At 43.4% G+C, this 26,754-nt stretch overlaps 1 protein-coding gene across 2 annotated transcripts in view; it reads right to left on the bottom strand.

The window, feature by feature from the left end:
* Positions 1-26,754, bottom strand: part of PRKAR2B (protein kinase cAMP-dependent type II regulatory subunit beta) — a 61,982-nt gene that overhangs the window by 21,710 nt on the left and 13,518 nt on the right. The window contains exon 2 of one of the 2 annotated variants that reach the window (XM_053405187.1): positions 12,349-12,384. The exons of the other annotated variant lie outside the window; for it this stretch is intronic. Within the exon in view, the coding sequence (XP_053261162.1) occupies positions 12,349-12,384 (36 nt within the window). The remainder of the gene's footprint in view (positions 1-12,348; positions 12,385-26,754) is intronic. 2 annotated transcript variants of the gene reach the window in all.

The raw sequence follows: 26,754 nt of genomic DNA, 5'->3' as shown, positions 1-26,754 counted from the left end.
ACATAATCAGAAGATGGGAAAATGAACTGAATCAATAAGAATGTCATAATTTCTACAGTATTAAATAAGGATGAGGGGAAATCATAAGTTCCTCATAACAGATCATCCTGGTGATTTTAATAGGTTTCCCACTAAATGCAGAATACCGTTCTACAAATTTCCATGTAAGTGGTCAGTCCTTGGTTTCATTTTGATAGAGTAGATTTTTAAACATGCATAGAGCTGAATCCAGACTGAGACTGCAATGTTATGAACACCTGAAATCAGGGGCGCCTGGCAAGGAGGGGGCGCAACCATGCACATGGCCTCCTGCCAACGGTGTTGCTGCACAAACTGGGAGGTGGAAGGGCGAGGCAGTGGGGAGATCAGCATGATGCATGCACAACCACAGAATCATGCCAACGTTCACCAGCAAGCACAGCAACACCACTCAAGGATGTGTGGCTAGCAACATCAACTCTGCCCTATGGAAATCCCTTGCAGATGACCACAGTGCCTGGAGAGTGTCAGGTCATGCATCCATAACAGTGACCAGAGGAATGATTGCCGGGAGGAGTGCAGAGAAGAAACGCCATAGTGCATCTGCAGCAGTACAACTGGACCCCTTCATCTGCCCCAGCTGCAACGAAACAGGTCTCTCCAGTATTGGTCTCTAGAAGCCACAGCAAGCACTGCAACCTTCCGACAGCTTGACCTCATCCCCAAAGGCACACTCCTCTGAGACAGACAGATGCCAACATCATTTGAAACGAGTTCTTTACCACGGAACCCAACAAAACACCATTTGTCTAATCTACAAAGCACTACACAGATGAATGTTTGAGCATTTTATATGAAGCTTGGCCTACTAACAGAGAAAGAAAGATGTTTTCTCATTTGTGGGGCACCTACCCTGAGGAATCCACAGTTCTGCCCAGTGTTAGAAACTGGGAGAGAAAAGCTAGGAGCCAAATGGCTTCTGGGACTTGGGTTGTGGGCGCCAAAACAGAATGTCTAGTCACCACGGGGGCGGGGCGGCGGCAACACTTTTTATTTATTATTTTGATAAGCAAAATAAGCAGTTCACATAAGTGACAACATTTTTAGCTATTTCGTGTTTACAATAAAAATACTGATACCATGCTTCAGTTTTCAAAACGCTCAACTCCTTATTGTTAAACTCGTTAACATATTGTCTATCTTTAACATAGACTTTAAGGCGTCAAGTAGTCCTTGAGTGTCGGCCAGGCGCAAAAAAATGGCACCCAGACTTTATGAGGTGCTCGCAAATGGAGAATTTTTAGATGCAAAATGCACCTGGTGCCCTGCTAATTTCCCACCTATTCTGTGAGGTAACAAAATGGTCCCATGTAGTATGTAAGGGGCTGCAACTGAAGGAGGAAATAATAATAATAATAATAATAATAATAATAATTATTATTATTATTATTATTATTATTATTATTATTATTATTATTATTTATTATTTATACCCCACTCATCTGGCTGGGTTTCCCCAGCCGCTCTGGGTGGCTTCCAACAAAGATTAAAAATACCATATTTTTTTGCTCTATAAGACTCACTTTTTCCCTCCTAAAAAGTAAGGGGAAATGTGTGTGCGTCTTATGGAGCGAATGCAGGCTGCGCAGCTATCCCAGAAGCCAGAACAGCAAGAGGGATTGCTGCTTTCACTGCACAGCGATCCCTCTTGCTGTTCTGGCTTCTGAGATTCAGAATATTTTATTTCTTGTTTTCCTCCTCCAAAAACTAGGTGCGTCTTGTGGTCTGGTGCATCTTATAGAGCAAAAAATACGGTACATTAAAACACCAGTCATTAAAAACTTCCCTAAACAGGGCTGCCTTCTATACCATGGCTATATCTGATCAAAGAACCTATGTTTACTTTTTATTTAATGAGAAAGTCCTAGTTTGGGACTAACAGCAACCCGCTGTGTAGGTGTGGGGCTAACATTCCTTTCTGCACCCTTTCCTTTATTTTCTCACTGCCCCTTGCAGCGTCCCAAGGCCCGTCTGTAACTCAAACTGTCCTAGTTCCAGATGTTATAAACAAGGGTCTGAATGCTTAAAATAACCATGTTTGAAAGTTGCCAGCTTACTATACAATTCCATGTGTTTCATGTCTCTACTAGTGATCTTGTCAGCTGTCAGGTGTGAAGGAAAAGTTTGTTTGCTGAGCAGGTTGAGACGCCAAATGTTTTTCCCCCTGCCAGCAAGCAGTTAACTCGCAACGGTTCTTAACTGAACTTGTTCCTTAAAACTTGTGTGGTAATTTTTGTTGTTGTCAGTTAAACTGGCATGCCTAGAGCTTGTGGCAGCAGTGAGCGGAACTAAGCACGACCTGGGGCTTGACTTTTCCGGCCAAAATTTAAGTTACGAAAAAGTCTTAATTTACCTTGTGAATTCACATAATTTTAGCCGGTACTGGTGCTGCTGCACATTAATTGGTGGCAGTGGTGGGATTTCAGGGCATGAGGTGGTTTGAACATGTGCCATAACGGCTTCATACAAGCCTCACAGTTTGTTGGAAAGTGATAGCGACTACGTATGAACGCATGGGCTACTTATTATATTTTTCTTTCTCATTTGCAAGGTTAGCCACATCACTAGTTAGCGCCCTATTAGCTTCTTCGAGCGATCCTGTTGTGGCATCTTTTTCAGCAAGTTCCTGCTTATGCCTTGCCATCATTTCTTTAATTTCTAACTCCTTCATGACCCCTTTCCAAATCAGAGTACTGTTCTTCAGCAACGGGGCGAGCCAACTGTACTGAATCGGCTTTCGTTAACGTGATCTCAAGTTGTGCTGCCAAAGTATCTCTTTCGTCCTGCAACTCTGGCATTTTTTATTTTATTTTCTGCACTTCTTTACTGAGCTTTGCCTTTTCTTCGCACTCCTCTTTTAGTTCTCGAACTTGCGTTTTATAGAGTGTGGAAAAACATTGTTCTGCTTCAAGTTGGTCCTTGATGCCTTCAGCATCTTGATGTTCCTTGCTAAGTTCATTATTCTGCTTTTCTAAACTGAGTTTGATTTCCAAAAGCTTACTTCGTCACCTTCATCGCTAAAATTTTGTGAATTCACAAGGTAAATTAATACTTTTTAATAACTTAAATTTTGGCCGGAAAAGTCAAGCCCCTGGTCGTGCTTAGTTCCACTCACTGCTGCCACAAGCTCTAGACATGCCAGTTTAACTAATAACAACAAAAATTACCACGTAAGTTTTAAAGAACAAGTTCAGTTAAGGACCGCACAATACAAGATGGTGACTCCCCCCCCCAACTGCCTCCCTTGGAACTGTGGCCCATCAGGAGCCGTTGCGAGTTAACTGTTTGCTGGCAGGGGGGAAAACAATTGGCGACTCAACCTGCTCAGCAAACAGATTTTTCCTTCACATCAGGTCTCAAGAAGCACAGTATTTCTCTCTCCCCCCCCCCCAATGCATTTTTCTAGCCTCTTTTCTACTGTGCCAGTAAAGAGCTGGGGGGAAAGGATTCAGTGTCGCATGCAAGACAAGAGAGGATTCAGTCTGACCCAAACACCTGCTAGAAATATGAAATACACCATTTCAGCAGAGACAGCGGATTTCTTGGGAAGCAAAGACTCTACCGAAACAATAAAAGAAACCACATCTTCCAGGACATTCTAACAGGTGAGCAACACATTTCCTCCATTATGTATTTGCAATGCCAGCTGCAAATATTTGGCAGAGACTCTGCAATTTAAAAACTAGCTGCCCACCTTACTTTTAAGCCCAGTGCAGGCATAACAACGCTGATCTGTTAACTGATCCAGAGCGGGCAGCGGTCTTGCATGCAGCTTCCTCCGCACAAGCCCCTTTCATTTAAAAGAATGAGAATTATACAAAAGCACAGCTGATATGCTTTCTGACGCTCCCATTCATTTCCACTGGAGATGTTCCCAATCCAATATGCCCACTGGTTATAAATATCTGGTACAATAATTAGGCTTACTTGAATGGAAGCAATTTGAGAGCTGCTACTCCGCCAAGCCCTCATTATCAGGGGCAGATCCCTGTCTTCTCAGAAGATGGCGAACGATTTCTCTCATACTCCTTGCTTCAAGTGTTTTTCCACACATGCCTATAGCATCTTTAAGCTCATAGAGAAAGTATTCTATTTCTGTACGAAATAATTTCTACATCATTAAAGAGACCTGCTTACATCACCTCAAAGGGTTCTCCCCAATGTTGAACATTAATTGTCCCACACGAATGCCTTCGGCATATTTTTTGAAAACACCCGAGATGTTAGCAATACTTCAGTTTCAATTGTTCATTACTGTACCATTTTGTTCTCAAATCTCCCTACACCTAGCAATATCAATAATAATCTAGGCACAGTTTATACTAAATGGGGACTATGGAAGGAATGCAACGTAAAATTATGTCGATCGTTCCATCATGGCAAGCATTTCCATATCTCCACTCTCTTTCCTCCAGATCATCCAATCTGTGGATTCCTCCAAAACCCATTTTGGGCAACAGAGGCGAAGGGGAAAGGAGAAGCCCCTTCGAACAAGCGGAAGTCCTTGTGCGGGCTTCCGCTGACAAGACTCATCTGTCTAATCCTGCCCTGTTCTGGGTCTTGGGAGGTGCTCCAGAGTAACATTTGCTGTTCACCCACAGCAAGATGAGGCCACAAAACCCTCACTGACCACGGTCATCGACAAGAACCTGTGTTCGGGAACAGGACAAAAGTTGCTTAAGGCCCTCTAAAATCACGAACTGAGAAAGTCAGAATGCAGGTGACCACAGCGCCATCAAGGAGCACAGCGTGCACCGACATTTCAAGTAGGGGCATTTTCTAAAATCAGCACATTGGTGCTGAGCAACTTAGCAGCTTTGTGAAATGGCTGGACTTCATGTTCGGGGCACTCGTGTTCATCATTAATATATTCTGCAATGACCATACAGCTGCCTTATACGACATTTTTCCACCTTCGCCGCATCAAGCAGTTGGTCCCCTTCCCGCCCCGACCTGGCCACAGTGATCCATGCGATGGTCACCTCCAGGCTTGACTACTGTAATTCGCTCTACGCGGGGCTGCCCTTGAAGCTGTCCCAGAAACTCCAGCGGGTGCAGAATGCTGCAGCGAGGCTCCTCACGGGGTCTCTGCCATGGGAGCATATTCACCCAGTGCTTTTCCACTCCTGGTGGAGTACAGGGTCAGATTTATGGTGCTGGTTTTGACCTTTAAAGCCCTTCACGGCCTAGGACCCTCGTACCTACGGGACCGCCTCTCCCGGTATGCCCCACGGAGAGCCTCAAGGTCCATAAATAGCAACACCCTAGTGGTCCCGGGCCCCAAGAAAGTTAGATTAGCTTCAACCAGAGCCAGGGCCTTTTCAGCACTGGCTCCGGCCTGGTGGAACGCTCTGCCTCATGAGACCAGGGCCCTGCAGGATCTGATTTCTTTCCGCAGGGCCTGTAAGACAGAGTTGTTCCGCCTGGCCTTTGACTTGGAGCCAATTTGATTCCCTCCGCCTCTTTCTTTTTTCTTTTCCTTTCTCCTCCTGCGATGAGGCTACATTTTAATATTTTAATGTTTCAATATTTTAATGTTGTATTTTAATTTTGTTTTTAAGTTGTATTCATTCAATTTGTTTTTATTATTGCTTGTTAGCCGCCCTGAGCCCGGCCTTGGCTGGGGAGGGCGGGGTATAAATAAAAATTATTATTATTATTATTATTATTATTATTATTATTATTATTCTTCTTCGAAGTCAGATCACTGGTCCACCCACTGCATAACTGTCTCCTTCAGCATTTAAAAACATGGTGCCTTCCAGATGTTTTGGATTGTGACTCACATTAAAGATAAAGGTAAAGGACCCCTGGACGGTTAAGTCCAGTCAAAGGTGACTATGGGGTTGCAGTGCTCTTCTCACTTTCAGGCCAAGGGAGCCAGCATTTGTCCGCAGACTCACATTTTTTTGACTCACGTTAGCCCCAGCCATCAAGGCCAGACTTTGCTTGTGGTGAAGGGCAGGATATACAGTGTTAAAAAATCAACCAATTCCTTTCACTGGTAGTGCCAAGGGATCGAACCTGGGATGTTCTGCATGCTATGGTCCAGCTTAAGCAATTTGTGTTTACAGGATAAGCTTAGCTGGATAGACTATGGTGCTGATAACACCAAGGTTGCAGGTTCAATCCCCAAATGGGACAGCTGCATTGCAGGGGACTGGACTAGATGATCCTCATTGTCCCTTCCAGTTCTATGAATTTAGCTTTCTAGTGTCTAACAGGTTAAATAATAAATTTACAGAGAGAAAATTCAAACCCAATGAGCTGTTCCTGCTCATGTGGAGGGTGGGGAGTAAAAAAAATAAAATCCTTTTGGAAGCCAGCTCTCATACTGTGGGGACTCTAGAGTGCCTTAACCTTGGGAATAAACTTTCTGGGAGATGCAGAAGACTTCCTGTCCTTCTGTGTAAATTAAGCAGAAGCTCACAAAATGAAACCGTGGGCATCTGACAGTGACTGGCCACTGTAAGAACGGTTTGCTTAGCTACATGGGCCACAGGCCTGATCCAGAAGGACTCTTCTTATGTTAGCCTGGTGTTACAGTTATAAAAATATGAGCAGATGAGAAGGATGAGCAAAAACTGCAGAAGTGGGTTGAGTATCAATTGTCATGTAAGCACAAATAAGCCGATTATCTGAACGACGTTGAGAAAACATGTAACTACACCAGGAACTGCAAATTTTCATATGGTTGCATAACTATTAGCACCTGAACATTAATTAGAACAAACTAATGCTAAATGTTACATAAGCACACTAATGAGTGATGAAAAAACAGCAAACCATATTCATCAAGTTAGAAACTTTGGCTTCCATTTTGTGTTTGTTTTGCTTTCAAGGCTTTTCCTCGAAAGCTGTTAGCACTCATCCTGTTTAATTAGGTTTTTAGTTTTCCACTAGAAATATAAAAGGGGGAGGGAGGGAGGGGGGAAGCGTCCTGCTGTACATAATTTCACTTTACACCATTTGACAGTTGAGGGGGAAATTCTAGGTGTTTCAACTTTTCTTCCCTGTTTGTAATGAGGAACAGATAAAAATAAAGCAAATCAGAATACCCTCTTAGCTTCCACTCATGAAACAAACCTTGACAGACCAAGAGAACAACCCAACCTGCTCCCCATTACGCTGGGCTGGGGTGTACACAGAGTGAACGCAGGTGTCCCTCCACCCAGCTTTCCTGGCTAAGCTAGCCTACCACTGGCTGCCAGTTGTGGGAAGGGGTTCCTCCTGATGGAATTCCTGCCAGCAAGAGTCTGCAAAATGGCAAGCTCAAGGCCAGAGAAGGGGTCACTGTCACCATTGCCATGAAGAAGCGTTCCACTGCCATGAAACAAGACACTCAAGTGTGGGGTGCCAAGGATCCTGAGCTGGTATCACTGCTGCCATGATGGTATCAGGTCCTTAACAGGTAACTGTCTTGATATAAGATATATGCACAGCTGTTAAAAACAATTTCCTCCACCTGCAATGCACCTGAATCACATCAACTTCAGCTACTCAGAGGTTCGTCAAGAGAATATGACAGAAAAAGCATTGCCTACTTTCTAACCCTCAAACACTATTTATATCTTCGCCATTTCAGCTCAGGGACATACATCTCTACAACGTTATCTGATTAAATTAATTCCTGCTAACATTAAACTCCATTTGTGTTGCTAACCTAGACGTGCTGACCCCGTTTCCCCAGAGGCCTGTGTTCCTCCCAAATGTCCTATGGCACTGTCTGATTTCAAATTCTAACCAGATTACTCCAAAGTTATTTTCCTTGTTTTAATGTTCAGGACGTATCACAGGCTTCCAAACTGACAAATAAATAAATAAATAAATAAAGGGCGTTTCCTCCTACAAAATTTCCAAGTAATTTCATTTCAACAGCAAACACCTCTCTAAAAAGCTACAACAAATGAGGTTTTGTCATTTCCTCATCTAACAATTATCCTTCAGAATTCTGAAGGATGCACATATAGCTATTAGTATTAACCATGCATTAAAACTCATATGAATACTGCACATCAAACCATCCTTCTGAGAGTATACCCAGTGAAATTAATGGACCTAAGTTAGTCATGCCTATTAATTTTGGGGGGCCTACTTTGAGTAGGACTACAACCTATTGTTGTAGGGTGGTGCTGTGGTCTAAACCACAGAGCCTAGGGCTTGCCAATCAGAAGGTTGGTGGTTCGAATCCCCGCAACGGGGCGAGCTACTGTTGCTCAATCCCAGCTCCTGCCAACCTAGCAGTTCGAAAGCACGTCAAAGTGCAAGTAGATAAATAGGTACCGCTCCGGCGGGAAGGTAAACGGCGTTTCCGTGAGCTGCTCTGGTTCGCCAGAAGCGGCTTAGTCATGCTGGCCACATGACCCAGAAGTTGTCTGCGGACAAACGCCAGCTCCCTCGGCCTATAGAGCGAGATGAGCGCCGCAACCCCAGAGTCGGTCACGACTGGACCTAACGGTCAGGGGTACCTTTACAACCTATTGTAAATAATCTGAAAAGCCCCAACTGTGAAATCTAGCAGCCAACCTTCCCCCCCACTTGAACTATTTAATAAACTAAAACAGCAAAGCAGAGTACCACGGGTCTCTCAGTATCCTTGAAACAACGGTATTGATTGAAGTCTTGTATTATTGTAGAGAATGTGCTACAAATCATCTGTGACTGCCACATACGTTAAACAACTCCTTTCAGAAGCACCTAACATTGTTTCATTCTTTGTGTGAATGCCACCAAAAATTAAAAAAACAGTTCGCCAACAATATTGTGCAGCTTCACTAAGCTTGTTTATAGAATCAAAAGACTGTTAAGAGGGGAAGAGTACTGTCATGCCAGCTATGAATCTATAACAAACATGAGCAGCATATGTAGCATGAAAGAGAGAACACAAGAACGTGAAGGCTTCCATTCATTTATCTAATTTAGCTACATCTGAACAGTACAATTCATGCAGACCCAGTACAGTCCTATTGCTTCCAGTCTCTTGCCACTCCTAAGAAATCGGGAGCAGTGAGTAGCATCCGTCAGTCCGATTTCTCTTGTTTGTCGCAAACAGCCATTACAATACTGTATAGATCACAAGAAAGCAAAACAGGACAATCCAACGATAAGCTAAAACATATCAATTTTCAGAAGTACAATTTATCAAAACTTAAAATGGGAACATTCCCCCAAATCATTTAATTATTATTTTTTAAAAAGTAGCCCACGATACGTTTCTCACTGCTAGTGAACATAAAGCTACTCTATAGGTAACAAATTTGTTTATCCTGGCCAGCAACCATGCAATTTCGAAGGCATCTGACTGACCTCCTAGAAAATTCTGAAAATCAATAGAAGCATTAGTCCCGAGCTTGGAAGTATACAGGATATAGTGCACAGTGTCTTCAATCTGGCAAGAGGTTATCACACACTTCGTTTTTCTCACATTCATTCTTCCCTGACAGTCTATGCCTAAACCATGGTTAAGGGTTACAGCTACACCAATCTTAACCACCGTTAATGCTAAATAAGATCCCTCTTCACTAGGGCTTATAGAATCATAGACTCGCAGAACTGTAGAGTTGGAAGAAATTTCAACTAGATCTTGCATTGGCCATCCAACCTCTGCTTGAAAACCTCCAAGGAAGGAATGTCCATCACCTTCTGAGAGAGTCCATCCCACTGTCAATCAGCTCTTACTTTCAGAATTCCACCCACCCACCCGATGTTTAGTTGGAATCTACTTTCTTGTAACTTGGAAGCCATTGGCTACAGAGAAGGAGAAAACAAGCTTGCTCCATGTGACTGCCCTTTAGATATTTGAAGATAGCTGTCATACTTTGTCTCAGTCTCCTTATTAAACCATTTCAAGCTCCATGGGTCAAAGTCAGGACAGGGGAAATTCTTGTTTATACCAAATGGCGCTTATTCTACAAATCCCCCCTCTCTTAAACTGCTGTTCTTATGTGCAAGTCTGTAACTAGATATGGAAAATGACTTTTGCACTTTCAATCCCAAGGCCGCGATGCAGCGCACCAGATCTATTTTCAAGCATTTCACTGTCAAGCAGCTTTCTACGCTAACCCTAAACTCTAAATGATTTTGGGTGGAAATCCCCTGGATTTAGAAACTATTTGGGGTTGGCAATAGTAGTACTAAAGGAAGCAAACTGGGTGAAAGATAAAGATTTGCAGAAGATTGATTTGTGTGGAACTGTGCCATCACAGCTGCTGAGACCAATTATAGCTATGCAAGATTTTTTTTAAAATTGTTAATAGTCACAGTATGTAGGCTGGAATATCTGCTAAATAATTAACAGCCTACATTATTGTCAGCAGGTGCTTCTGCAATTAACCTCTGGCTATTTAATTGGTAGCTGTGCCAAGAAAAAGCAAGTCATCCTTAAACGTGCATTCAATACTGAAACTCAAAACAAAAACAAAAATATCACAAATATACCACTAGGTTTTAAAGAAAGAGAGTAAAGCAGATCCAATGAAGAAAGAAAGAAAGAAAGAAAGAAAGAAAGAAAGAAAGAAAGACTCCGTGGAGTGTTTGCAGTCAACAGTTGAACAACCATCCTGATTTTATGAGATTTACAGAAATTGTTTTTCCCAACTTTGCTTTTCTTGTGCTTAAACTTCACCTTCACTTAAGTTAAAGAAACAATGCTATTGGCTGTCCAAGAAATCTATTAGATAAAAACAGAACACTTTACAATACAAATTAGGTCCTTCATAAGCAACTTGGCACTTTGCAACAGATCCTTTACGATGAGCTCTGCTGTGATGCTCTGCAAAGCAATACAGAATTCTTCACTTTCTGGGTGACTATATAGAAAAATGATGAACCGGCAACTAGATTTACAGAGGTTGCCTAGATCAAAATTTACAGAGTAGAAGGCTTAAATCTATTCAGCATTTAGTCACAAATGAAACATCTTCATATTTTTGCTTTTAATTTGCATTTAGGAACCTGATTCAAATGAATAAAAGTATTAAAGTTTGATCCTTGGTGAGCCTTCATATTGGTCTCTGACATTGGGGAAAGAAGGTGGCAGGTTGATAAAGTTGTTCACTCTGAAAATAATTGTGGAAGAGAACGGTATGTGTTTATGTCTGCTTGATCAAGAAAATATGTGTGTTTGTTCTCCTATATGTTAGATATGATGAAAATATCTGAGCGTTCTGAGGTGCAAACATGTTTTTCTATCGTTGCTGCACAACGGCCACTTCAAAACTCTTCATACCACTTGGACACCTATGCTGTAAACTTACAAAATGTCCAATGCTTTATTTATTATTTTACTTAGAGCATTTGTGCCCCACTTTACAGCCCAAAAGGGCTCCCAGAGCAGCTTAAGGCAAAGGTAAAGGGACCCCTGACCATCAGTTTCCAGTCGTGACCGACTCTGGGGTTGCGGCGCTCATCTCGCTTTATTGGCCAAGGGAGCCGGCGTACAGCTTTCGGGTCATGTGGCCAGCATGACTAAGCCGCTTCTGGCAAACCAGAGCAGTGCACAGAAACGCTGTTTACCTTCCCGCCGGAGTGGTACCTATTTATCTACTTGCACTTTGACGTGCTTTCGAACTGCTAGGTAGGCAGGAGCAGGGTCCGAGCAACGGGAGCTCACCCCGTCACGGGGATTCGAACCACTGAACTTCTGATCGGCAAGTCCTAGGCTCTGTGGATTAACCCACAGCGCCTCCCACGTCCCATCCCAGAGCAGCTTACATACAATCAAAACAAGACAGTCCCTGCCCACAGGCTTTAGATTTAAATGAGAAAAACCCAAAGGGCAGTGAAGAAAGATAGGGGGAAGCCTGGGCACCAATTTCCAACGCCGGATGTTCCTATGATGACCAGCTGGCACAGTTTGGAGGAAGGAGGTGCCTGATGAAGCTATGAAATGAGACCTAATTCCCATCTCCCCCATTTAGGCAGCTGGATTAGCTGCCCCCAAATGACAGTTGGGGGAGAAGAGGCCTGATGGAGCTGGCCTGTCACAGCAGTCGAAGCTGTGGTTCACAATTCTCCCAACAAGTCTGTCCCCTGGCTAGTGACATTTCACTTGCTACTCCAACAAAGATCAGAAGAACCACGTGCAGTTTCTGAGTCACAGGTTGGTCATAGGTTTTTAATAAAGCTTTTTAAAAAAACAAAACAAAACACCATTAAGCGCAATGAATTAATATTTGATTTTACATCCCTTTCTTTGATTAGCGTTTTGATTTCTCTCTCGTTATAAGACAATATTAGCATACTTAAATAAAATAGGGGGGAGCTTTGTTACAATAACAACGAAAGCATGCAAATACAGGAAAAACTCACCTGACGCCCTTCTAATGAACCGGTTTATCACTGGAGCTAAAAGAAACAAAAAAAAAAGATGTTTTGTTAGAAAATTCTCACAGATTACTCTACAGAATACAATCTTATGTGGAGATCTGAAGACCCAAGGATTACAAATTTGATTAAGGTGGAAGTTGGAGCTTTGGAGATATTTGGATTTGAAAGGAGTAAGAAACAAGATTCAGGCTCCACTTTTAAGTATGGAGGTCTGGCTGGAAGAAACATGGACCCTATTGGACTAGAGCTTCTCCGAGATTTGGTGCTTAATACCAAGGACTATCAAAAAAACCGGCAGAGAGGAAGTGAGAGAGAATTAAGAGCTTCGGACGTGAGGTCTCCAGGCTGATAGTAGATTGACTGATGGACGCTTGTTGGGGATTGGAACCGGGAAAGGGGGTGGTGGAGTTTGGGAATCCAAAGGGTGTATAATTATAATTTGTTTTGCTTTTACTTTGTTATTTGTATAAGAATTGAGGAAATCGTGGAAGGGAATTTAGGCCGACTTTAGAAAAAGGTTTTAAGAATAAGCACTGATTTATAATCATTGATGTTTACAAGGCAAAATTGGTTTTTCAAAATGAACTAAATATAAAATATAAAATATAAAAAGGTTAAAAATTAGGGACAAGAACTTGTTGAACCAACAATTTGAATTGGAATATAAGAGGGGGAGGTGTGGGGAAGTCAGGGAAATATGTTATTGAAAATAAGGATTGTGAATTCTATGTGTTTTTAAACTTTTTTGTTTCTTCTTTTTTGATTTTTTAATGTATTACAATGGAAAATTTTAATAAATATCTTTTTAAAAAAAACAGAATACAATCTCTTAGCTATGTGAAGTACATTTCTAACATACTGCAGTTACTACAGTTTGTTTGTTTTTATATATATCTTTGTTGAAATGTGCACTAGATACAACAGTAAAATAAATTTCTCAAAACGTCACTTCATGATGAAATTTAAAGGAACAAGAGACTTGAAAGCAACGATTCTGGGGACCAGCGTAAGTCATGTGAAATTTACTTCTCTTTTGTCCCTCTAATCCACAGTCCACCAACCTTCAAAACCACATTGTCTTTTTCCTGCCTACGTAAGGATTCATTCACAATGTTATTCTTATTGTTTGTATGTGCAAGGACTTTAACTCAGGAGTGTAATCAGCCATTTGCCAGCTAACGCAGGCTAGGTCCTGAATAACAGAACTCCAGGCCTGGGAAAGTCACATTCTATCAGAAGAGCAGCCATGCTAGATCTCTCGAGGGCTATAAGCGAGGGCAGAGACAGCTGAAAGAGCATTATAACGTTCTGACCATCCACTGAGACCTCATTTCCAATGACTTGGGAGGAGTGGGGATAGTTGCAAAAATTGATGTGCAAGTTTGACACAAGCATTTCCTAATGTAAAGTACTGCAACGTGAAGTATTGCTCACAATTAAAAATGTACTGAAAGAAAAAGTTCCATGATGTGCATCACTTCATAAATGATGTCAAGACTGCAGTGAGTTAAAAAGCATCGGCACAATGGGGGGGGGGGAATGGGGGGGGGAATTAAGCGTTACTCCCACAAAATGTGGCTATTGGCTTCAGGCAGCCAGTAGTAACTCTTGAGATTCAAGTTCTCGGTCTCAGGGATGGGGAAGCTGTGGTTTTCCAGATGTTTCTGGGCTCCAGCTCCCCTCCCATCCACATGACCAAAGTAGCTCAGCCCATTTTATGGGGGGCGGGGAGAGACTGAGTAGTGTAACAACCCTATAGTCCAGTGGTCCTTTCCTGATGTGCTGCAGTTGCATTTTTTAGGGAAATGAGGGAGGGAGCTGTGAAGTGGATTGTAGCTGCATTGCAAAAACCGAAGGGATGAAGGGGGAGAATTGAGGGTTTCAGTGATGACTTAAGAAGCACAGGAGGAGAAGGGAGAAGTCCCATTGTACCGGCTCCTGCTGTTTAGTAGAATCAAACCCAAGGTCTAGTTGCCAGGTCTACCTCTCAAGAACTAAAGGAGGAATAGACCTGGAATACAAGTTTCTCAGAGGCTAGGCCTAGCCAGGCTTCACCCCTGCTCAAAGCACCAGAAATGGCAGGCCTGTTCTCAGATTTTACTTATGCTTTATTTGCAGTATTTTCTGTACCAAAAAGACCAGCAGATGTCCATGGCCAGATCTCCTTTACAAAACTTGTGATGAAACACCTTTCATACATTTTGAATTTTCAGTTACTTGGTACAGCAGATAACTAGTCACGGGATGGCAACATAAACGATCTATTTCCCCCCTCTTTTTTTTACAGCAAACTATTTCTAAAGTGTTTATACTTGTTCTGCCTTTATAGTAATCCCACTGCACTTGATAAAGAGTATGAGTAAGGTCACTGAATTTCAACTGTGTCTTTGAAATTTCCGTTTCTAGTTACAGATGTACACTACTATTAAATGTTACGAAGGGAGAAATGTTACAAAATGCAAAATATGATTCTTTTTTGTTCTCCAGCTGCTCTTTCCTGTAGTATCTGAAATGCCGTTTCACCCTCCCTTGTATAGGATACTCACATCAGGATTGCACTCACAGGCCATTCCCTACTGAATGGATTGGCTGGTGCACAAACAGCCCCTTCCATTATCAAAACATTACATATTTATTCTGAAATATGTATCATGCCATGTGGCGTAATAGTGCCTCATGGTGACTAGCAATCACCATTCAAAAGAAACAACAACCATTAATACATAATTGAATAAATGAAACCCACAATCTAGAAGCCTTAAAAAGATTTAAAGTAACAAAATGCAGCTACAAAACGCAAGCTGGGATAAAAGGGGTTTGGGGGTTTTTTAGGGGTGGCCAACTACCAAGAGACTACGCAGTGATATACCCCCTTTCTTGGGGTTGAGGTAAAAGTTGTTGAGGTTTTGGGGCTGCAGGGCAAATATGTTATATGTTGAGCTTTTTTTAGAGGAGCCAAAGTTGTTGGACACGCCATTCTTCTTCAATGCACTAGCCCGATGGGCAACTTGCTTTTTGCCACTGCTGAAAATGCCCTGTCCCTTGTTCCTGCAAATCTAATTTAAATAAAGGACAGGACTCAAAGAAGGCCATCACCAAAATGTATTAGTGTACAGTGGTACCCCGCAAGACGAACACCTCGGAAGACGAAAAACTCGCTAGATGAAAGAGTTTTTCGTTTTCTTAGCCGCTTCGCAAGACACATTTCCCTATGGGCTTGCTTCGCAAGACGAAGCTTGCCCCGCAAGCTCCGGGGATAGCGGGGAAGCGCAGAGCGCCTTCCCCTCTGTCCCCGGACCTCTTCTGAAGGCTGGCGGTGGTGAGAAGAGCCCTTCTCCCCACCGCCAGCCCCGCAAGCTCCGGGGACAGCGGGGAAGCGCAGCGCATCTTCCCCGCTGTCCCCGGACCTGGTCTGAAGGCGGTCTCCATAGGAACGCATTAATTGATTTTCAATGCGATTTTCAAATTGATTTTCAATATGGGAAACCGTGCTTCGCAAGACGAAAAACTCGCAAGAAGAAAAAACTTGTGGAACGAATTAGTTTCGTCTTGCGAGGCACCACTGTATGTTTCAGATCAGGGTATATGGAGAAGGTTCTCCCTAGAGTACCTTGAACCAAGTGCATTTATGGCTTTAAAAGCTAATACAGTGATTGGGGGCGGGGTGGGAAGAATAACAGCAATGGACAACACTGCAGGGTTGCTGTGAATACAGTGGACACTCCGGTTGCAAATGTCATCCGTACAGGAGGCACATTCACAACCCGCAGCGTCCACAACCCACAGAGCTGCATCTGCACATGCGCGGGTTGCGATTTGGTGTTTCTGCACATGCGCGAGCGCCAAAACCAGTACTTTCCGTTCCTGTACTTCCAGGTTTCGGCATGCCCATAACCCGAAAACGCGCGACCTGAAGCATCTGTAACCCGAGGTATGACTGTACCATCTCAGCGTCACTCAAATCCCCAACCTGCAGCATAGGAGTGAAATATTACTGGACTATATTACCAGTGACGCGGGTGGCGCTGTGGGTTAAACCTCAGCGCCTAGGACTTGCCGATCGCATGGTCGGCGGTTCGAATCCCCGCGGTGGGGTGCGCTCCCGTCGTTCGGTCCCAGCGCCTGCCAACCTAGCAGTTTGAAAGCACCTCCGGGTGCAAGTAGATAAATAGGGACCTCTCTGGTGGGAAGGTAAACGACGTTCTGTGTGCTGCGCTGGCTCGCCAGATGCAGCTTGTCACGCTGGCCACGTGACCCGGAAGTGTCTGCGGACAGCGCTGGCTCCCGGCCTATAGAGTGAGGTGAGCACACAACCCTAGAGTCCGGCAAGACTGGCCCGTAAGGGCATGGGTACCTTTACCTTTACCTTATATTACCAGTATAAAGTACTTTCTCAAAGATCAGCCTGAATCCCACCCTCTAATACTCCAAATGAACTATTGTTCCTTTGTAGGCTTTTGTGTGTGTTACTTATTTTGCTTTGCCAATTCATGAACAGTTGGGAGTGGGTGATGCTTATTCATTCATTTGACTTGATCTCATTCTCAAATGCATTTGCAAAGTAATCCTTCACTGTTTGGCCTCACTCTGTAAGAAGTATCCATGATCACCCCGTCTCTCTGTATTATGGGTACATAAACCATACATCTGACGAAGTGAGCTCTTGCCCAAGAAAGCTTATGACACAAAAGATACCGCAAGACTCTGTTGATTATAACCAAGAGAACTGCTGGGAGGGCAACACCAAGACTGTGAAGCACATTAAAAAATAATGTATAACAAATTCCAAATTCTTTCAATCAAATACAGCCCTTTCAAACTCTCAATTTACCAACAGTATATAACCCAGTTTGGCCATCAGTATTATATGTAAGCAGATTATTCAATTAAGCCAACAACAATAACTTTAGCTGCCACGTGATTTTAGGCATTAAGAGCTGATGACACCATAGAAAACAGCTTCCAAATGAGCAAGTCTAACCCAACCGCTAATACTTCCTAACCATCTTCATATCTATTTTGAACTTTGCAAGAAACCAAAATATGACAAATGTTGTTTTCCACTAAACAGCACCCATCTTCTCTGGTTAAGAAATTCAAGCTGATACCTTCAGTGACAGTTTGCTTTAGAGCGCATCTCGCTGTGGCAAACAGGGGAAACATCTTGGTCCCCAGGGAACTGCTTTCTGTCCTGCTGCACAAAACCATGACTGCTATTTGCAGAAAAAAGGCAGAGACAGCAAAGGCAGCAAGGGAATAGCCATGAAAACCAAACCACCCTCTTGGCATTTTAATTAAGGCCATTTCCAATATGAGGGTGAGGGGATTGTAAATCTCCAATACTAACACAGTTTTTACAAGAAAGCTCAAGTACAGTTGCTGCTTTTAGAGATATCCAGGGTGTTGAAACTATTGTGATCTTGTTAGGGAAGTCAAGGCAGGGTGGCCACACAGAGAGGCAGAATAAACAACACAGGGGGAAAATGGAAAGCAATTCTCTGCTGTATACACCAGACCAGTAACTCGTTTTACAAGACGGCCATGAGGAGGCTGCTGTGGAAAATGCATCATACTACCTCACAAGTATTCTTATTAGCATCTTCTTCTTCCTATATACATAAAAACGTAATGCTGTCAACGTGCAACCCCCATTCAAGGATTTGTAGCGCAGTGTCACAATCCTGGATGTGCATGAGGTCAGGGTAGGAGAAGGAAGCAAAAGAGAAGCCATGTTGCTCAGCAGAAGTAGCCATGGCATGTGAATGAGAAGGCAGAGACAATAAGAAGGGGGAAGTGGTGGTTTAAAACAATGGCAGAAGTCTGAGGTTTTGCCTGTAAGTTGCCTTGTGTCCAGCTAGGGGAAAACACCGGGTATAAATACGTAAACAAAAGTGCAACAACTGCAGCGTCAAGATCACTCTGAAGTTGAGCAATTTTATCCTCGAAGGGTATAGCCACATCAGGTCCTCAAATGCTCCAGAAGTTCCTCCCCCACAGAGAACAGCCCAAGGAGAAGAAACGGGTGGTAGTTCAATTGTACTCAATTACAGCATCTCCCAAGGTGCACAGGAAATGCAAGCCACTCCTGCTATGTAGCTAGCTAGCTAGGCATCTACTCCCCAGGATAGTGCCCTGAAGTGGACCACTGAAGCAACAGCGTAACCACGCCTCTCCCAAACTTAAATCCCTTCACCAGAGTGAAATGTGCACTGCGCAATCAGCCTGCGACTTCTCTGGCATGGTAGCTGCTGCTGCGCCTGGCGCTTTAAGCCCCTCATTATCCTTGGAGACAGGGAGGAGGGGATGGAGGAGATCCTAATGGCCAGATTCTCTCAGGGACTGTTCTCTTCCTCCCCTTCCTGATCCTTCCTTCAACTCCTCCCCTGTCTTGGACAGCCCCGCCTCTTCCTCTTCCCCCAGCCCCGAGTCCTGCCTCATAGATGGGAAAAGAACCCCACAAGTCCCTGGCCTCTCCCTCTAGATCTTCCTCCAGCTCCCTTGCCTCCTCCACACATCCCTCAGAGCCCCACCGGTTCTTGACAGTCAGCGACCTCCAGACGGTCTGAAATAACTCTGCCAGCTGGCTACTAGAGGATGCAATGCCAGCTGTAAAAATGAGCCATCTTCACAACCCACACTGCCACACAGTAAGCATAATTGTGTGCATTAACCAGTGTCTGGTGGGATTTGCCACCTATGCTCTCTACTCTTTGTCTGTCTTGCTTCATAGCTCAAAGCTCCCCAGAATTCCAAGGAACCCAACCCAAACACTGGAGAGAACTCTCAAGAGCAAGAACGTTTCCTGTTTCATCTCACTGTTGCACAGCAAATCCAGAGCATCAACATGTTTGTCAGCCTTCTCGGCTGCAAAGCCGCCCCGCCCCCCAAGCATTCAGGAAACACATCAGGTTCCATCAGTCTCCGAGGGCAGAGTGGCCCCTCACACTTACAGGAGGAAATTGCCACTATCAGTCCAAACTTCACCAGGTAAACAAACTACCCCATCTGTAAGGCCAACTCCCTCACCAAGAATCTTAAAATTTCACCTACCCCATCCCAATTTTGGGCAACATTTCCTCCCTCCCCTCCAGAAATGGCTGAATTACGTATTTTTCGCTCTATAAGACGCACCACACCACAAGACGCACCTAGTTTTTGGAGGAGGAAAACAAGAAAAAAAATATTCTGAATCTCAGAAGCCAGAACAGCAAGAGGGATCGCTGCGCAGTGAAAGCAGCAATCCCTCTTGCTGTTCTGGCTTCTGGGATAGCTGCACAGCCTGCATTCGCTCCATAAGACGCACAAACGTTTCCCCTTACTTTTTAGGAGTGAAAAAGTGAGTCTTATAGAGCAAAAAATACGGCAGTCGTTTAGTCGTGTCCGACTCTTCATGACCCAATGGACCAGAGCACGCCAGTCACTCCTGTCTTCCACTGCCTCCCGCAGTTTGGTCAAACTCATGCTGGTAGCTTTGAGAATAGTGTTCAACCATCTCATTCTCTGTCATCCCCTTCTCCTTGTGCCCTCAATCCCCTTCATGGATCACTGCCTTGCCATGGTGAAGGGGCTTGAATAACTCAGAGAAGCTAGGAGCTATGCCGTGCAGGGCCACCCAAGATGGACAGGTCATAGTGGAGAGTTTTGACCAAACGTGATCTACCTGGAGCAGGAACCGGCAAGCCACTCCAGTATCTCTGCCAAGAAAACTCCATGGACAAAGACAACAGGCATCACTTGGGACAAAGACTTCCACAAATTCTTTCAGAAAGCAAAGATTGATTTTCATGGGGTTCAGTGCTATAGTTAAGCTTCCATAGCTAAACTATAGCACTGAACACTCCCAGGACATTCACTGGACTTTAATAATCTCTATTTTCCCTTGCAAAAGACCCCTCTAAGTAGGTCAGTGTCATCCCCATTTACTGCGGGGGCAGATGAAGCTGAGATATTGATTACTTAGGATCTCTCCACAGTCGTCCTAGTTCCACTGAACTCTAAAGCATTTATTTGTTCCATTTGTACTATATGTGGGGTATGTTAAACTAAGAGGCAGTGAATGGCCCAAGTTCACACAGTGAGCTTAATGGTGGAGTCCAGGTCTCCCAGCTCTTAGTCCATAGGAAGGCTTCTTCTGCAAACAGGTGTCTGCATTCCATTTAATGGAGAGGACAGGTTTATAAGCACACCTTTCACTCCTGCCAATTTCCCTCTCCCACTGAAATGAAGACAGAATCCCTCGAGGCTGAACAATTCAGCATGCAAACTGCAGCTACCGAATTCATAAAAGTTTGGAGAATGGGGAAAGGACCTCTCAGGTCCAAGTTTAACAAAAGTGACAGCAATGGTGAAAAAACATTTGTTCTAACTTGAAACACTGGCTGCATAGCGGTAGAAAAAGAAAGATGCAGCAAACCTCAAAGCTCACTGACTGTACAAGGAAGTCAGTTTTGCAATATTATAGCTCAACCGGTGTTATGATTTCTGTTGTGTTCCTTTGCCTTACTTTTGAATCTGCTTATGTGCAAAACGAAAGCATGACATCTGTACATAAATGGTGATGAAAAACCCAAGCATTTCTGTTTAAATAAACTTGATAATTACACTACAAAACAGTTTTCTCCAGGCACATGTTCTTCTTGCCTTTCCGAGAGAAAGTGCTATGCTATTGTTTCGTTGCTAGGGAGACTGACTTGCGTCATCAAAAGTATTCTGCACCTATGAGCATGCCACGTTTTTTCTTAAGGTCTATGTACCCAAGCAGCAGCTAATTGAAGAGGGTCAGGTGTTCAAAGTTCTCTGCATGCAGCATCTGTGACTGAAGACAGCAGGAGCTATCAGATCTAGTGTGCTTACCCAAGTACCTAACTGGATGCCACAGCATGCCCCAAGTGCACCTAATTTACATACCTAAGCAAGGGCTGCATAAAGCTGAGTATCTTTGAAAATCTGCTCTGCCTTATGTACGCTTCAGGGGTGCTTCTACTGCATCAGCGCCTGCAATTCCTTGTATGCATGCCACTTCCAAGACAGACAAATACTAGAGCAGCAGGAAGAAGGTTTCCTTTCTGTATTTGAAGTGCATAATAAACAGGGAGAGAGGGAGGGCAGCCTTCATCTCTTCCGATGACGTCACTTGCTCAGCCAAATCCAAGCGGGTAAAATTTAATATTATGCATAGATATATAGATACAGAAGGAGGGAAGGGAGAGCAGGAACATGAAAGCACAGCTCAGAGATGGGGGGGGGGGGAGAGTGTGAGGGATGCCAAAAGTCCGTCCTTTCCTGCAGCATGCTTGATCCCATTGCAGTTTTCCTGACAGTGCACAACTGATAGACAGCTGCAACTAAAATTTGCCCTGCTTACTGAGAAAATGTTTTTTTTAAAGGGTTTACTGTGTTCTTATCTCTTTCTGCATTTTGTTTCAATTAACACTATCACTACTACTTGCTAAACATGATAGCTCCAGCATTACATTGTTTTCGTGGCATATGTGCTTTCCCTACTCAGTTGTTAACTATCACTTGAAAGTTGAAATTCAGTACATGATGCCCTGGCTATTGCGCAGAATTTTAATAAATATTTATGGCGTATTAGACAGATCTAGAACTTTGCAGTAACTAAAACAACATCTAAATCTCTTTCAGCAACCATCACCATTGTGTATATATAATTTGTATATATATAACGTACGTGTGTGTGTGTGTGTATGTATGTATGTATATGTTATTTCATTCGATATCCTTCACTACCAACCATCTGTTAAGTAGTAGGATGAACCTACACATGGTCACTAAGTTTCACATTGTGACTACACATTAGCCGTAGCAGTCCGACATAGGTCACTGACAACTTCATTTGGTCTTTTCTAAAGAAGCAATTACCTGGATTCAGAAATCATATATTACTCCTTTCGCAAGTAATGAATTATAGGACCTCTATTGCCCCCACCAAAGTTTTGCTCCTATACTTTATATCCCAAGGTGTAAAAAAAATCTACAATTGCCCTTATCAATAGCAGCCATTTGAGTACAAGCAAGTCACAACGGTGACTTATTAATTAAAATCAGCACAACTAGAGAGTTTGATTCCAACTACACAAAATGGGCCAAAAATGCTCCAGGTGATCTATGCAGTTCTTCATTATTAGATGTAATCTAGAATAGGAAAGCTGCCATCTTCTCACACTGCTCTAGGAACAAAATGGCGCCCATATCACATGGTGTGTCTTTGTACATAGTGTGTAGATTGTACATAGACAATAGATTGGGGTGGGCAGGCCTATGCAGAGATGTTTATGTCAATTTGCCCCACAAACAGCATGACGTTAAGGAAAAGAGAGGGGCCGTTCTGTGCCAGACCAAATAACCACCCACAGGGACTGCCCTTCTAGCATTCTACCCCAACGCTTTCCAAGCCACTTGACACCTCTCTGTTCCACTGCTGAAACACAATGATCCAAGAGACTGCCTCCTTCCCTGCAAACCCTCTCTCAGGTGATCAGATCAGCAGAGGGGGCCATCCTGCTGTCCCCAAGTTGTGGAATTCCCTCCCGACAGAGGTGGGTCTACACAGTTTCAGTGAATGCTGAGGACACACCTCTTCACCCTGGACTTTGAGACCTGAGGTGTGTCTTTTCAGAATTCCTGTGACTGCCTCACCTGTTTTTAACACTGAATTTTAAAATTGTTGTAAACTGCCCTGGGACCTGCTGGTGAAAGGTAGGCCTGGGTGATGTAGCGATACATCACCCAGGACCAGTTTGAGGGTCAAAGCACAATGGCACCTTCACCCAGCAGTAGATCACAGGTGAAACCACTGCCATTCCTGAGTCCCTCCATCACCAGCACCCAGCACACCGGGGGGAAGAGCTGCATTGAGCCGGGGGCCTCGTGGGGCTGAGGGCCAATGCAGCTTCTTCCTTCCTCCACTTTTCAACATTGTGATGTATCCCTATATCGTGATGTTTGGCTGGTGATACACTGCGGTGTTAAAAAGCTGTTATCACCCAGCCCTAGTGAAGGACAGGCAATACTAATACTAATAATAATAATACTTCAAGACAGTGGTAGGTGCCAAAAGCAGCCCCTTAGCTTTCTCTAGCGTAGCACCATCTTAAACACAATGGCACCACCATAAAAAAGAAAACCAAGCCAGACATCAGATACCAGGTGCCATCTTGAAAACATCTTCTGTGGAAGTAGTAAAAGCTGGAGACCTCACAGAGTTGATAGGGCATAAGCTAGTATGAATATAGTTGGTTTTTTCAGAAATAAAACTACTCTTAGTAATAGTGCAGCCTTTTCATATATCGAAATGAACATGAATTCATATTGATTCCTATCATTTGCTTTTGGGCCACAGACTGGTTTTAAACTCAGATAGAAGCCATTTTCAAATCAATGATACAACTCCTGGCACTGAACAGAAATAATTTTGCATCCAACAGCAGTGGAGCTGCTAAACAAACAAACAAAATTAGTTGACTTTGAAAGCCAAGAATAAAAATCAGGTGTTCTGTAAATAATATTGATATCCCTATAGCTTGCTTTTTCAAACATGTACATGCCACACACACTGTTCAAAAAGCAACAAACAAACAAACAAACCCTTTTTGTTTCCTGTTAGTGGTGTCTGCAAACTTAAGAGTTGGGATCTAGTAAATTCAGAATTCACCACATCCCATCCTCATTACAAGCTGACACCAACGTCCTTCTGAAATTCAGTTCTGCTTCATATGCCAGCGTCCCCTTACCAGTTATTCCCACTTCCCAAACCAAGTGGAGAAACTGGTATCAGGAGGACTCAATGGTGCCAAGTCAGGCCTTGAAAACTGAGCTGGGAGACAAAGGAACTTAAAAATCCAGTTACAAAGGGTCCAGACTTTCAGGCTAAATTAACAAGGCCTCTCCTGTCTGCAGGGAATTCTTCCTGCTGTCGGCTCTCATCCCCTTTTGCATTTGCAAAGGAAGGAGGGGAACTGGTAGGGAAGACTAGGAGTAAGTTCCCCATGGCATGTAAAGCAGACAAATTAGATCGAAAGCTTGGAAACTTTCTCCCTAGTGATCAGATACAAATATTACTAGGCAACCCCTTTGATCTCTGACAGAGTGTTAAATATTTATTCCAGTAAAAAGAAGGCAATTCTAGTAAAATAAAATCTACCAAGTATTAAAAAAATTGGGCCTCGGTTCTGAAAACTATGGGAAGGCTCATTAATCTCACACCAAGCAGCTGGGATCTACAAATTCATAGGTAGCCTCTGAATTTTCACTGTATGGCACAGTAAAATCAAACAAATATAGGTGACAAGATGTAGATGCAGTAATTTCCCTAAACATGACTGGCAGAAGCATGACATGTTTTCCAAAATATATGAAGGTACTACCATATATACCTAGTCCTATCACTGGCCTACCTAATTCCAGTACTGTCTACTGCTGTCTAAGGTGCCAGGTACCCAACCTTGTTTCTTAAAATATTTTTAACAGCTGATTCCAGGGACTGAATCCAAGATCTTCTATGTGAAAACCGTACCATGTGCTGGGAAACCAGCCCCCCATACTGCTCTGGGCAGGCTATGTACATACAATCATCATCATCACCATCATTTTATTTGTATGCCACCTTTCCACAGTGAAAAACAATGCTCAAGGCGGCTTACAACACGACAAGATTTATATAATTACAAAAGTCACAAACAATAAATAAACCACATTTTTAAAAAATACACAACGAAATGGGAAACAATTTCCACATAAATCAAAATCTAAAACTAAGAATACAGCATTAGTATCACAGTTTACCAATGACATTGGTAAAAAATAACAGCAATTTAAAAACAACAACAAACAACGACAACAGAGCCCTCTCTGCCCAGCAGGGCGGCGGCGGTAGTACTTTATGGAGCCTGTCAGGCCCTGCCCTAGGCCAGGTGGTGAGTGGCAGGATTGGGGCCCTCAGGTGCTAAGCCTGTAATATATACAGCAGACTTTTGCTACTATATTTTGCTACATGAGCACAAACTCCAATCCTGATTCAGTACAGCGATAACTCTATAAACACAAAATAATGAAGGAAGGAAGGTAAAAACTGCTTCAGGGTATAAGTCTTGTGCATGCTTTACAAACACACACACAAAAATATATATCAAGAGATGCTCACTCTAGTGTTTGAGTCATGGTGTGAGAGAGAGACAGACAGAGAATGAGAATATGCAAACAGCAAAAGATTTATTGAAAAAGATCCATGAGTTTCAGAGGAGACAGGTTACAAAGGTGCTTATTTCTAATGCTCTCAGGCAGAAAGGCAGGTGCTCAACTGACCTGATGGTGCAGAGAAGTAAAACTGGTACGTCTCATCAGCTATTAACTGTCTTGACTGAAGGATAGCCTCAGCTCTGGAAATTTTCTAGCAAGCAGTGGCACAAGATAGGCTCTCTGGGGTCACCCGACTCTCAGGGCTAAGGTTCTGGCTAGAACTATGCGAAGATCCTATCAGCTGCAGCTGATAAGAACAAGAAGCCAGGAAGCAATGCCTGATGTGCACCCACACCTAGTTCATGCCCCAGAGCATCCAACATGTGCCTGGAACAACCACATCAAAATATACACCTATCTATTGCAGCATGGCTGTGCCTCTGAAACCATGTTTTGAACGTCCCATGGTACGGCTTGAAATGCAATGAAAACCCACAAAACTCGTTTGCATGGAGACCATGACCTCAAAACAAACAAATGATGAAGTTCACTACAGGTAACAAAAGCTCTACAACAGGGGTCCGCAAACTTTTTCTGCAGGGGGCCAGTCCACTGTCCCTCAGACCTTGTGGGGGCCTGGACTATATTTTGAGGGCATAAAATGAACAAATTCCTATGCCCCACAAATAACCCAGAGATGCATTTTAAATAAAAGGACACATTCTACTCATGTAAAAACACACTGATTCCCAGGCTGTTGGCGGGCTGGATTTAGAAGGCGATTGGGCCGGATCCAGCCCCCGGGCCTTAGTTTGCCTACCCATGCTCTACAATACCTGCTCCAAGTTACTGAAAAGCTATTGACATTACACAGCCACATTGAAAGAACAAGCCTTATACTCTCTTCAGAGTACAAAGGAACCCCTTCTCCCAGTATTTGGAGTAGGGTGGGAAGCAAAATGGCTCACCCTGTCCACAAAAAACTTAAATCCCACTGATCCTCTTGGGAGAGATGCGAACTTTCCTACTCATGTCCATCATAGAACCATAGAATTGTAGAGTTAGGGTCATCTAGTCCAACCCCCTACAATGAAGGCATCTTTTGCCCAATGTGGGGCTCAACCCCTGAGATTAAGAGGGTTCTACTGGCTGATACTTAGAAGTGCTTAAGTGTGGCTGGATCACAACCCA

This window comes from Podarcis raffonei, chromosome 10, assembly GCF_027172205.1.
Source record: "Podarcis raffonei isolate rPodRaf1 chromosome 10, rPodRaf1.pri, whole genome shotgun sequence".
In the NCBI taxonomy this organism is placed as follows: Eukaryota; Metazoa; Chordata; class Lepidosauria; order Squamata; family Lacertidae; genus Podarcis; species Podarcis raffonei.
The sequence above is the reverse complement of the archived record's forward strand: the minus strand, read 5'-3'. Positions and strand labels throughout refer to the sequence as shown.